This window comes from Mustela erminea, chromosome 17 (assembly GCF_009829155.1).
Source record: "Mustela erminea isolate mMusErm1 chromosome 17, mMusErm1.Pri, whole genome shotgun sequence".
Lineage (NCBI taxonomy): Eukaryota > Metazoa > Chordata > Mammalia > Carnivora > Mustelidae > Mustela > Mustela erminea.
Window position 1 is genome coordinate 65,533,961 of NC_045630.1, and position 13,194 is coordinate 65,547,154.

The following is a 13,194-nucleotide window of genomic DNA, read 5'->3' on the forward strand; positions in this document are numbered from 1 at the left end:
AGTGGATATCTAAAAACCCCCTTCTCCATTGCTCTCCTCCCAATGTCCTCCATTTTAACAGATCTGTTCACATAACAATCCTTGTATCCTATTCTCTCCTCCAAATACTTTCTGACCCTCCCCGGCGGACCTTTTCATTTCCAGCATTTTCTATGTGACCACACAGCTTCCCTGCCAAAAGTGGCCACTGCAACTTCCATTTTTCTTTCCTGACTGCACTGGTCTTTCCTCGGGGAGGCAAAAGATAGCAGCTCTATGTCACAGCCTCGTTTTAATTAGCACACATCTTGATCTCTAGAGAGGACAACCGCGGGCATATATCAAGGCCGTGTAGTTTTATTTTTCTCTAATTATTCTTAAGGGAGCAATTGCTGTGGAGACTTCCTAGTGACTACAAAATTGGCAAACCTTAATGAGAAATGACCCCAGTTTGGTGTGTTAAGTGTTACAAGAGAGGATTATGAATCTAGCTCTATAGGAGGACAGGGGAGGGAGCTCTGAGTTCAGTTTGGAGGGTTCATCTTACTGGGTTTGGCTGTTCAGAATTTCCTGCAGTCACTGGTGGTTGCTTCAGCTCTGTGGGGAGGGAGTCACGTCAGATACAGTGTTTATAACATTATGGTTAAAAACGCCTCCTCTACAGCCTCTAAATTGACTGGATTTCAAGCTCATCTTTCTTGCTGTGTAACTTGGGCTAATTACTTTTCAGTAATTTCTGCTCAGTTTTTTTCCCACCTGTAAAATAGGGATAAAACTCTTACAAGGTCATTGTTAAAACACATAGTTAAGGGGCGCCTGGGGGGCTCAGTCATTAAGCGTCTGCTTTTCAGCTCAGGTCATGATCCCAGTGTCCTGGGATTGAGCCCCGCATCAGCCTCCCTGCTCACCAGGAAGCCTGCTTCTCCCTCTCCCACTCCTCCTGCTTGTGTTCCCTCTCTCGCTGTGTTTTTCTCTGTGAAGTAAATAAATAAAATTTAAAAACAAGAACAAAACCAAGAAAACCACATAGTTAAACGTGGTTAAAATTTTTTTTTTTAAGATTTTATTTATTTATTTGACAGACAGAGATCACAAGTAGGCAGAGAGGCAGGCAGACAGAGAGAGAGGAGGAAGCAGGCTCCCCGCCGAGCAGAGAGCCCGATGCAGGACTCGATCCCAAGACCCTGAGATCGTAACCTGAGCTGAAAGCAGAGGCTTAACCCACTGAGCCACCCAGGTGCCCTGGTTAAAATATTTTTATATAACTTTACATAAAAGTGTTTTATAAACTTTATATAAAGTATTTTATAAATTTTACATGAAGTGTTTAAAACCTGCTGCCCCACAGAAAGAAGTCGGGGGTTTTAACTATTTTTCCTGGTTGGTGGGCTCCTTCAGAGGAGGGGCCCGGAGCCCGGGGAGCGGGGAGGCAGGAGAGGGAAGTACACTTCCAGGTTCTCTCAGGCTCTGGTCTCCTCACACATGCCCCCTTCCTCTTGGCTCAAGGGAAGTCATATCCAACTGCCTGCTATGCTCAGGGTGGCGCCCTTCCTGTGGCCCCCAGCCTGGGTTCTCTTTTCTGGAATCCCTAGATTCTGCTGAACCTGTGGTCGGACTCTCGGGAATGCAACTCTCCCTACAACCCCCCACAACACAGACAAAGCACATAAACTCTGTGAAATGGAAGATACAGAGGAACTCAACTTCAAAGACTTCCGTGATACTGACTTGGAAGAGTAAGGCTGAAATATGGACTGACAATTTAAAAGAGATCTTCGATTTTAGGGAAAAGAGTTTAACTCTTCTCATCAAAGCAGCTCAGCCGAGGGACAGTGGCCTGTACCTCCTGGAGGTAACTGATGACAGTGGGAAAGTCAAGCATCACCGGTTCCGGGTTTCTGTATTTGGTGAGTCCCTAGGACTGCTCAGCTTGCCCCTCTGACCTCCTGCAAGGTTTTTATTTCCAGTGCCTTTCTGATCAGAATCTCTGCTTCCAGATCCTGTAGGGACCCTTGAAGCAGTGGGGAAGACGAAGGTCCTGGGTGGAGGGAAATGCCAGGTGTCGCTGTCCTGCTCAGTCTCCGGAGGTGGCCACGTGAGCTATGTTTGGTATAGAGGGAAGGAGCTGATCGAGACCCCAAACAATCTCAGCAAACTGGAGGAGCAGATTGATGTCAACAGCTTGGAAAACTACACCTGCAACGTCAGCAACCCGGTCAGCTGGGTAAACCACACCTTCTCCCAGAGCTGTGACAACAAGCGTGAGTGGAGCACTTTGCACTAATAGGGGCTGAAAATGGTGGACCCCATAATCAGACTCATGCCAGAGATGCTTGGGTATAAGACCCCCCCCCTTTGTTGCCTCCTCAAGTGCCTTGCAGCCCCTCCCTGGGGTGGTCCTGGTCTCTGGGCACAGAGTTCCCATAAGCCAGGTATAGCTCAGTCTGAGAAGATAGTTATCCCCACCAAGAATCCTAGGAGATGTGAGTTTTCCTTGTAAGGAAAGCTTAGTTGTTTGGTGGGTCACGGCCCTGCTCTGGCTGCTGGTCATCAGTTCCTTCCTCTGACAGACTGATTGAGACCTGTTTCCTCCTCCCAGGGAAGGGTAAGTTCCCTGAGCCATGTAGTTCCCCAGGAGGTGACAATGGGGTACAACAGTGCCCTGGGCCATGGGAAAGTCAGTTTGATCACAGGGTTCCTGGGAGAATTCTTGGTTTATTGCCTGTGGTCATCCTAAGACTTATCTTGGGTTAAGTTTGCACCAATTTTTATCAGATAAATAAAGAATTAATGTGTCATCAGCAAAGGCATTACAGGGAAAAACCTACTTGCTGTCCCTGTCCTTAAGAAACTTACAGCCCAATACAGGCTACAAAACTAGGCATTCCTAGGGATAAAAAAAAAAAAAAAAAAAAAAAGAAAAAGCAACCAACAAGCTGAAGCAATTTGGAGTGACAAGAACCCTGGCTTTTGGGTCATGTCAGCTAGGGTTTCATTATTCACTAGCTCTGTGATCTCAGGAAGATTCCTTACCCTCTCTGAGCTTCAGTTTTTCTCTTGGGTAAAGTGGGGATGATAAGACGCATTTCCCAGGATTGCTGGTAAGAGTAGGTGAGGTTATGCTTGTGAAGAGCCTCACCAGCGAGCACCTGGGACGCAGAACTCCTTCCCCTTCTTCCCTTGTCGACGGGCTCCCTCGTCATGCTACGCCTATGACACAGATGTGCAATGTGGAAGTTCACACGAGGAAGGGGAGTGGCAGGAAGGGGAAGGGAGGGCTGCCGGGTACAGAGTGGGGCGCAGCGTGTTTTGTTGAGTTAGCAAAAGAATGAATATATGTCTCATTTGCTGTGCCCGCTGCTTTACATATATTAGATCATACGATCTACCCCCTTATGCAAATAACATCATCTCCTTTTATAAGTGAGAAGATGGAGGCTCAGAGAGGTTGAGGAAGTTGCCCAAGGGCACAGAGCCAGGCCTGTCAGACACTGGTATCCATGCCCTTAGCATCAGTCAGGGGAAGTCACCCAACTGCGGGGAGACAGGGCTGATGGTGCAGTCAGTGGGGTGTGAGGGGGGGAGTGCAGGTCTGGCCAACAGGTGGGAAGGGGGAGAGAGAGACTGAAAGTTCAGGCCTCATGCTTTCCGTGTCCTAGAACACACCTCTGTGGACTACTTGGTGTTCATCGTGATTTCTCTAATCATCCTGCTCCTGGTCACCCTCATCTGCTTCTGTGTGTGGAGGAGGAAGAGGAAGCAGTGCCGTAAGTGCGGGTCCCCAGGAGGTGCTGTTGCCTGACCTGGCGTCCCCAGTGGCACGCGCTTGGGAGCACAGCACCTGCTTTTCCTCTGGAACGTTGGGACATGTGTGTGCAGGTTTGGGGGAGGGAAAGCTGCTGGGCCCTTTATCCCAGGTCATACCTACTGAGGGACCTCGGGGCTGTTTGCAGGGGGCTGGTTTGTTGGGGGGCTGCCCAGCCTGACGGACTCCTCTGTTGCCTGATTGTTGCTCCTGTGGGCATCCTGGGGAGGGCACTCGTCTGCCTCCTTTCTAGAATCTTTCTCAAGGTCTTGGCCATCTGGGATGGAGGTGGGACTGTGAGAAGCAGAAGCCGGGACAGGATGCCCTCTGGAGGTCTCTGCAGCTCTGTCTTTGCTGCTTTTCTCCCACAGATATCATCCCAGGGGAACCTCTGACAGTTTATGAAGATGTCAACAACTTGCAAAACAGGTGTAATCAAGTACGGTACACGAGGGGCTGGGGGTCTGTCTCCATTAGTCTGGAAGATGCTTTTGGGAGGATGGTCCTTAGGAGAAGGGAGACAAAGGGTGCCACATAAGTGTCTTCTCAAAGTGGTCCTCAGCCCTGCCTTCTGTCTTCCCATCACCCTCCTGGCTCTGGCTGTGGAGGACAAGCAGAAAACAAGGGAGAATCTGCTGAGAAGGACGGAGCCCAACAAATCCACAGAAGAGGGCAGAATGCTGCTCTTGCCTCCCGGGGTGATGGCCGCCTGGTGTCGTCGTTTCTGCCTAGTCTCCCCGGCTGCGCCAAGACCCAAGAAGAATCCAGCTTCCTTGCATTTTGTGTCTGGCCACAAATTCTCATGCCCATGCATGTCTAAGTTTACTTTTGTGGGTCCCTCTGTTGTTGCCCTGGGTGTGATGGAAGCCAGCCTGACCAGCCAATGCATAACAATGTTGGAGCTAGCTCAGTGGTCTGCGTCCACAACATTTTGGGAAGAGGCCTGAGTCTGGCTGAGACGCCCGAGCGAGAAACCGGTTTAGCACAAAACTGAGGAGCCAAAGTGGCTTCCTCCGAGAATCCACGAAGAACCTCTCCAAGCCAGCCTCTGCAGGGAGTGGCCAGTTCTGCCGGCCTGCAGGGTGGAGTCGGGGAGGGCACTGTAGGGCGCAGCTCCACTGCCTGCCCTTAAGCAGGGCAGGAAGTGGTGACAGGCCTAGGGGAAGGCAGGGCCTCCCTGGCCAGCCGGGAGCGTGGGAGGGACGGAAGGGTCTTCTTCCCACCCCCATTCCCTGTGCTCCACCTGAGGCGGAGAGACGGAAAGTCAGCGTGCTGGGATCTCCCGCTTTATCCCACGTGTGAGGCCTTGTGGAACAGGCAAGCCTCTTCCCTCAGGTCTGGGCCCCGTGGGAATCAGGAAGCAGGGCAGCTTCCCCGGCCCGTTTCCTTTCCCCCTTCACGGACTACTGGGGTGTAAGACACGAAAGAGACTCTGTGTCTCCCATCACGACCAGCCACTGACGAATGCCCGAGAACAAATGGGTCTCCCGACAGCTAGAAGCCCAGAGGCTTGCGACACATTGCCTTTCCTCCCACAAAATGAGGATGACTTTAGGTCATCTTCTAGGTCATCAGCATGTAGGTAAATTCCGGGGAAGAGTGGAAAAGAGCTAGTCAGAGGATAAGAAATTTCTTGGGCCCTGGTGAGTGCTGTGAAGTGTGTCAACCTGGTGATTCACAGACCGGTACCCCTCGGGCTAATAATACATTATATGTTTATAAAAAAATAAAAAAAATTATTAAACAAAAGAAGAAAAAAGAAAAAGAAAAAGGAAAAAGGAAATCTCTTGGGGATTTAGGCCTCTGCCTCTGACTCGGGAGCTCCTCCCTCTGCGGCCTCATCCCTTGCTGGCTTCTCCCTGTGGGTTTCGGGGTTTGGTCTGAAGGCCTAAATCTCAAGTTCCTGTGCTCTTACTCTGGGGCCCTGTTCTGACCTTTCTGGAGACACCCCACTCTCGTTTCTTGCCAGATGCCCATGACTCTCCAGCTCCCAGGACAGCAGGCGTTTTCCTGCTCCTCTGAGCTCCTTCCTCTTGCTGGCCCCCTCTGGCTCCCTGTTCGAGCCCAACCTGGCAATAGGCGCTCAGGGGTAAAACACCTCCAACCCTGACTCCTGTGGGCAGGAGGGGAACAGGAAAGGCTTGGTCTCCCTGCCTTCGGCCTCGGTCCAAGGCTTCACTCAGCTCTGCAGCTGCCCAGGCGCTGACTTCAGGCCTAGGGCAAACTCTGCACCAAGGCTGGATCTAGAGAAGGGGCTTTAAAACAGTGAAGGCCTCTGAGGTAGGCGCAGGCCCTGAGGTGAGGCTCAGATCACAGCCCTGCTCAGGGCTCGGTGGTTACGTGGCACATCTGGCTGAGAAGTCAGCAAAGACAAGTTTCTAAGTTACCGAGGTAAAGCCCATGATCGGAGCCCCGCGGACAGGGTCACCCTGTGCAATCCCTTCACACCTGGGGGGTTCCTTGCATGGGACAGTAACTACTCCAGTGCGAGTTGCTCTCTCTACTGTCGCTCCCTATCCTGGGGTGACTGGTCACCACCTCCTTCACTAGCTTCCGGGCGCCCTCTTGTTTGCTCTGTGTCTTCTCACCCAACCCCCATCTGGAGAGACACAGCCATCCGACCGCGCGCCCCTTTACTCTTTCTTGTGCAGACGCAGAGGCAGAATCCCCCCGGGGAAGGAAGCACCATCTACTCCATGATCCAGTCCCAGGTACACGATGGCTTCTCGAATCCATTCAGGCCTGTCTATGGGGCTTCCTAAGGCCTTCCAGAAGCTCACACTCCTGAATGACAGAAAAGAGCTTGGTGCTCCTAGGGTCTAAAGGACGGCGTGGCCTCAGCTGCATTAAGATGTTGGAAAAGAGGGGCACCTGGGTGGCTCAGTGGGTTAAAGCCTCTGCCTTCAGCTCAGGTCATGGTCTTGAGGTCCTGGGATCGAGCCCCGTGTCGGGCTCTCTGCTCAGCGGGGAGCCTGCTTCCTTTCCTATCTCTCTGTCTGCCTCTCTGCCTATTGTGATCTCTGTCTGTCAAATGAATAAATAAAATCTTAAAATTAAAAAAAAAAAAAAAAGATGTTGGAAAAGATCTCTGTGGTTCTGGAGTGTCTTGGCAGAACTGAACAGAGCTTGAGAGTCTGGTGTAGGTCTTCATTGCCCGTCCGTGCCTGGTGGCAGGCGTGGCCCAGACAGCTTGTCAGGGGACTTGGCTTCTGTTTTCTCTTCCCCGCTACTTCCAGTACTTGGGGACTCTGTAGTGTGTTTGTTTTGTTTTGTATAGTTTTGTTTTCATTTCTGCTCCTTATTATACTTGTTTTCAGGGAAGAATGTGTCTGTGTTGTCCTCTTTTATCTTATTATGCCTTAACAATAACAATTTTAAAAAATTTATTTATTTGCTAGGGATACAGAGAGGGGAAGGAAGCACAAGCAGGGGAGAGAGGCAGAGGGAGAGAGAGAAGCAGGCTTCCTGCTGAGCAGGGAGCCTTCCATGGGGCTCTACCCCAGGACCCTGGGATCATGACCTGCACTGAAGGCAGATGTTTAACTGACTAAGCCACCCAGGCACCCAACAATAACATTTATTATGTACTTACTAAAATTGTCTATTTTCTTCATGAATCTCACAAAACAGCCTCATGAACTGGGTCTAATCCAACCTCCATTTTGCAGATGAGGAGACAGACACAGGTTAACTAGTGTGTTCCAGGCCACAGAACTGAGCTAAAGAGCTTCTGAGCCTCCCATTTCCCCTGCCCTCTCCCTGCCTCCAACATTCTGGGGTTATAGAAATTCACCATAAACTGGAGAAGCATTCTCTAATTTTGACAGCTAAAATGACATTTTCGATAACCCAGGCTGGGGCGTCTCTCTCAAGGGAAACTCTGCCTCTTGGTGGTTAGTGATGAAAAATTTCTAATAAATATGACATTTATTTTTTATTTTTTAAATAATTAAGTCCTGAAGCAGTAACCTCTTCGGTTTGGTGGCTAAGCTGCCGGGCAGAGAAAATCCCTGGGGGATAGTGATAGGCTTCAGAGAAAGATCAAGAGAAGGAGAAAGTGGAGACAGAGGGAAGTTGGGGAGTACCCCCTCCTGCTCCCCATAAGATCATGTGACTCACTGACAGTGGGTCAAAGTCCAAGAGCATTAAAGAGAGATGTAAGAGTGACCGATACCTGCTAGTTTTCTGGCTTTAGTCACGTTGGATTCCCACAAGAGGAATCTCAGTAAATGCAAGGGAGAGCTCATCTCAGACTGAGATGTTGAGTGAGAAGGAGCCTCTTCCTCTGGGGCTCCTTAGAAAGAGGATGGCTACCTTTCTCTGAGGACACCTGGTTCAGGTGCAGAGAAGGAAGGCATGTTGCCAACGGGAGGCATTGATGTGTTGAGGAAAGACATCCAGTGAGTCTGGGGTTTAAATCCTGCTTCTACTGTGAATATACTCTCTGACTTGGGCCATTTACCTTTTTAGAGCCTTATCTGTAGAAGGGGCTGATGATGATCATTCCTCTCATGTAGGTGTAGCATAAGGGTTAGGGGAGAACACTTATACAGAGTAAGTGCCATCAGGTTGTCTGACTTCCTGGGTCCAGGGTTCCTTTCACTAGTGCTTAGAGAGTCTGTCTGGGCAGGGTTGGGGGGAGGGGTGGAAGAGATGACCTCCCTCCCTAGGATTCTGCTGGATCTATGCTTCTGAAAGGCTTTTATTTCTCTTCTTCTTAGTCCTCGGCTCCCACATCACAAGAAGGAAATACGTTGTATGCGCTGGTACAGCCTTCCCGGAAGGTGAGTCTCCTCCTCCAGTGCTTGGGAGGCAGGTGTGGATCTGCACGCGCACGTGAGCTTGCCGAGTAGGGGTGCACTGCCCTGTGAGCTATCTTCCCTTGTGTGTATCTGAGCAGATTGGTTTAAATGGCTGGATTTAAATGTTAATGGGTCAACTAGAAATGCTTTTCCGATTCTGTTTGGAGAAAAAGAACAGCTCTGAGACTAAGAGAACAGCGGATTAAAGGAGTCTCTAGGAGTTTCTATGGGACAAGGACAATCAGACAGAAAGGTGGTACTTTGTCCAGAGAGACCACGCCATCCTTAGTAGGCCAGCTGAGGCTACAGAGGGATACTAGAGGGGTTTCAGATGTGGGGGAAGATAGCCCAGAGCCAGAGGAGTAGCCCAGACCTAGAGAGACACAATGTTGACTTGCAGGAAACCAGATAAGGTTCTAGCCAGTCATCTGCTGGTTGGTGAGCTGAGGCAACCCATCACAGCCCCCTCAAATCCGGCTCCAAGCTGAGCTCACAGCTCTTTGGTGAACCTGGTGCCCATGGTGATCTTTAACCTTGAGTGGGAGGGGAGTTGGAAGAATGGTATTTCCAGGGCTGGGGTCACAGCAGGACAACATGGGGTCACAGCAGGACAACATAAACCTAACACGGTAGTACAGGAAGTTGGGAATATGCTGCACTGTAGGAGCCTTGAGTACCTCGGGTGGGGGTCAAATGGGGGAGAGGCTTAAAACAGATTTTCAGACTTTTTATTCACCCGCCTTCTAATATGTCATTCAATCCCTCCAGATCCCACCATGAGAGATAGTTACATTTCAGTTCTATGCTGCAGGGCATGGTCCTGGGGATGGTCACAGGCACCACGGTCATGTACTTGCTGCTGTTAAGGAGACTCTACCTAGGACTGCGAGTGCCTCTGAATTCCAGTGTTTCTAGGGTTTCACCACGGTCAGGGATGAGTGTGCCAGAAATGCTTACACTAGGGGTGTGTGTGTGTGTGTGTGTGTGTGTGATGTGTATGATGTGTTGATGAGATGCATGGTCTGAGGACACATGCGTATGTGTATGTGTGCGTGCGCTGGGCATGTGTGTGAGTGTGGATCTGAGAGGTATGTGGGTGCGGGATACCAACTTCTGACTTGGGTTCAGTAAATGTGTATTGTGCCTTCTCTGGAAACCATAAACCCCATTACTTACTCTTGGGGTAGGAGATTCTATTCATCCCTGGCTGTGGGTTCAGGGATTTTTTTTGAGGCGGCCCTGAGTCTCTTTGGGGACCTCTCACATTGGAGAGGAGTGGGACTTTTCCTGACTTAAAGTTAAGCACTCTTTACCCTCTGAATTTCCAGTCTGAATCCAAGAAGAAGAACCAGAGCTCTTCCTTCAGTTATACCATCTATGAAGAGGTGAGATCCTAGAGCTCCTTCTGAATGGGTTCAGGGCCCACAGAAAAGCCTTGAAGTTGAACACTCGTGAAAAAACCATGCATAGAGTCTCAGAGTTGTAGAGATTTTAGGGATCTTCTTTTCTTTTTTTAAAGATTTTATTTATTTGAGAGAGAGAGAGACAGCATACAATTGGGGTGGGGGGTCCCTATTTTCCCTTCTCTAAATGACCTCAATGGAGCCACCAGGCTCAATGGTTACTTTACAGTGTCCATTCCAGAATCAGCTTAAGATTATCTATGCCCCAGAATGGTTCCCAATTGCTTGCTAACTTTGGAAAATCATTTAGATTTATTTATCCTCCCTTCTCTGCACCCTTGTCCCACTCACCCGTGGAAAGGAGACATGTCCAATGTACAGCCCCCAGCTGGGGAACTAGCTGGAGGACAGCCCTAATTTAAAATTCAAGCTCCCTAATAAGAGTCCAACCCTAATCCATTCTCTGACCTTGAATTAAACCCTTACTTTCCTTGGACCTCAGTTTCTTCGTCTCTAAAACGAAAATGTGGGTAAGAAGATCCCTGGGGGGGCCCCTGGGTGACTCAGTCAGTAAGCGTCTTGTGGCCCAAGTCATGATCTCAGGGTCAGGCTCCCTGCTCCTCCCTTTGCCTCTCAATGGTTATTGAGGGTGTATGATGTGTTTGGTAGCCTGCTAGTGGCGTCATGTGAATTATCTCATTTATTCCGCATAGAATGCCATGAGGTAGGTATAATTATACTTCCCATTATACCCAGAAGAATTTGAGGCATGGAGGGCATTTCCACCCACTAGCCTCATGGTACATCGGAGCTTCCACCTGCGGCCCCATAAAGATGCTGCCGGTGGTCCCAAGGGAGAAGGTAGGTGGGTGCCTGCTCGAATCCCTGGCATTTCAGCTGTAGCCCCACATCAAAGCCAGCTGGACAGCCCAGGGCTGTAGAGGACACCGTGTGGGCCAGTGCAACCGAGGGCTGGGTCATTGTTAAGGAAACACTAGAATCGGAGCCAGAAGAACCGGTTTCGAGCTCCTCCTTTACGTTCTTTGTTCTCCAACTCCAGGCTTCATTTTCTTAATCTGTAAAATGGGGGTAATAATTGATGCCTCTCAAGGATGCTATGAGGATCTCCTCGCGGGAGAGGGTCTAAAGTTCTTCTTTTCTTCCGCAGGTTGGAAAGACACAGCTCAGAGCCCAGAACCCTGCCCGACTGAGCCGCAGGGAGCTGGAGAACTTCTGCGTGTATTCCTAGCTGCTGGAGCCGTTCTCCCCTCCCTTAACGTCCCAGCGTTGCTTTGGGAATCAGCGCCATGGATGATACCGCATGAGTCTACAGAACGGAGCACAGTTTAGAGAGGACATGGGAGTTTTTTATAGTCTATGTCTTGTTTTTGGAAAATGATTTCTAGTAAGAGCGAGTCCGTTAAATAATATCTCTAACTTACAGATTGGATGAGAATGAGTAGACCATTGGGTAGTTCATCAAAGACTGCAAAGCAAGTCGACAGCCGCACAGCGAGTGTATCAAGTGCTATGCCGATGTAGGCTGCTATTATTACTAGCATTACGAACCCTTCCTCTGGTTTTCTAATGTGTGACTCATCTTTCCTCCTCTCTAATCAGGAAAGACCATGTTTCTAGACTCCCCCCTTGCCCAGGCCCATCTTCCAAAGAGGGAGGAAAGATAGGGTGACACAGAGAAAGAGAAACAGCCCCCCGCCGTGAGGATGGACTAACTAGCTGTGAGCCGCTGGCAGCTTCTCCAGGAGGCCCGGGCCTAGGCTTTAGTCCGATACAGAGGAAACCCCACTCCCCCCACCACACATTAAACCCTTACTTCTGGCCGCTTGATCACGAGGGAGAGAGGGCAGGATTGAGAGTAGAAGGTGCAGAGCAAGCTGACCTCTGAGTGGAAGGATCACCCTGAGCCCGTGCTGTCCTGATAGCTGGACAGTGAGACCAGCTTTGCCTACGGTATGATGTATGATTTACAAAAACACGTTATTAGAAATCTGTTTTAGCGTCTTCACAAATTCTTCATAAGTAGAAACATATTCTCTTTAAGTCCTGAGTCCTAACCAGCGCTCCCGCTCCCCACGGCGTATGCTGGAGCAAGGGCTCAGCCGGCTGAGCAGCCGGGAACTAGACCCCTGCCGGGCTCCCCTGAGTCTCAGGCCGGTCTCTTCCACGAGGCTGTGGGGACAAGAGATGAGACTCTGGCTGAGCCCAGTAAGGGGATGCGTGCGAGCTGGAAGAGGTCCCACTCAGAGACCCCAGCTGTGGCTACCGCATGGAGCCTGGTTCCTCAGTTGTCCACTCTGTATTTAACATGGGAATGTAATACAAAACCATGCTGTCATTCAGAGGCATTCTAAATTTCTTTTCTGAGTTAAATTTTTTGTCCCTTCCATATTCTGTACTTTCCCTCTCTATAGCAGCCAAAGGGCACTTGTGTCCATCAACAAACACAAGTCTGTTTAGTTCCTCCTGGAGAGGGGCCTGGATTCCTTGCAAGTTATCGGTGTCTTCCAGCCTTGTTCACACTGGAGCAGATGATCCCAGAGTCCCCAGACCCCAGGCCCTTCAGTCTCATGGGAGCATAGTCACAGCTTATCCTTGTTCATCTCGTGCCCTCCGGATCCCTCTCCCCTCGGGGCTCGTTGGCTGGCCAGCTAGCTTCCTCCTGGAGACAAGTGTGGGTGGACCACATTTTGGAGCAGGTGTCAAGGGTAAAAACCAGGAAAACATACGCAAAAGGAGCCTGGGGGCTCCAAGGCACATACTGGCAACTCAGCGCTAGAGTCAGGAGTTTGGTGAGCAGAGGGAGCTGGAAACCATGGGAGCAGGAACAGTTCAGATGAAAACCAGAGACACTGACCACTGACCCGGCCTTTCGTGCAGCCTGAGTTGCAGCTTATTAAAGGAGCAGAAGAGACCCCGTGGTCTCTCCCAGGACTTTTGGGGATGCTGTATTCTAGAGTGTGATAATGCACAGCGTTATCATATTGTGTGTCTTTACTGAGCTTCTGTAATAATGCCTTACGAGGATAATTATCCGTGCGATGACCAGCCAGTGAAGAAGCAGAAATTAAGCTCCTGCTGTGTATGAAGCACTGCTTGGTCTCTGGGAGGACCCACTGCAGGACACAGAAAGCATACGGACTCCACAGGACACATGCAGGAGAGCACAACGGCAGAAGCACAACAT

The 13,194-nt window shown here is 50.1% G+C and overlaps 1 protein-coding gene across 2 annotated transcripts in view; it reads left to right on the forward strand.

The window, feature by feature from the left end:
* The window catches only part of CD244 (CD244 molecule), a 29,066-nt gene extending 16,711 nt beyond the window's left edge, over positions 1-12,355 (forward strand). For both annotated transcript variants that reach the window (XM_032317370.1, XM_032317371.1), the window contains 8 exons: positions 1,572-1,886; positions 1,977-2,240; positions 3,639-3,746; positions 4,156-4,223; positions 6,436-6,495; positions 8,506-8,568; positions 9,915-9,971; positions 11,158-12,355. In XM_032317370.1, the coding sequence (XP_032173261.1) occupies positions 1,572-1,886; positions 1,977-2,240; positions 3,639-3,746; positions 4,156-4,223; positions 6,436-6,495; positions 8,506-8,568; positions 9,915-9,971; positions 11,158-11,238 (1,016 nt within the window). In that variant the 3' untranslated portion in view covers positions 11,239-12,355. The remainder of the gene's footprint in view (positions 1-1,571; positions 1,887-1,976; positions 2,241-3,638; positions 3,747-4,155; positions 4,224-6,435; positions 6,496-8,505; positions 8,569-9,914; positions 9,972-11,157) is intronic.
* Positions 12,356-13,194: the final 839 nt, after the last annotated feature.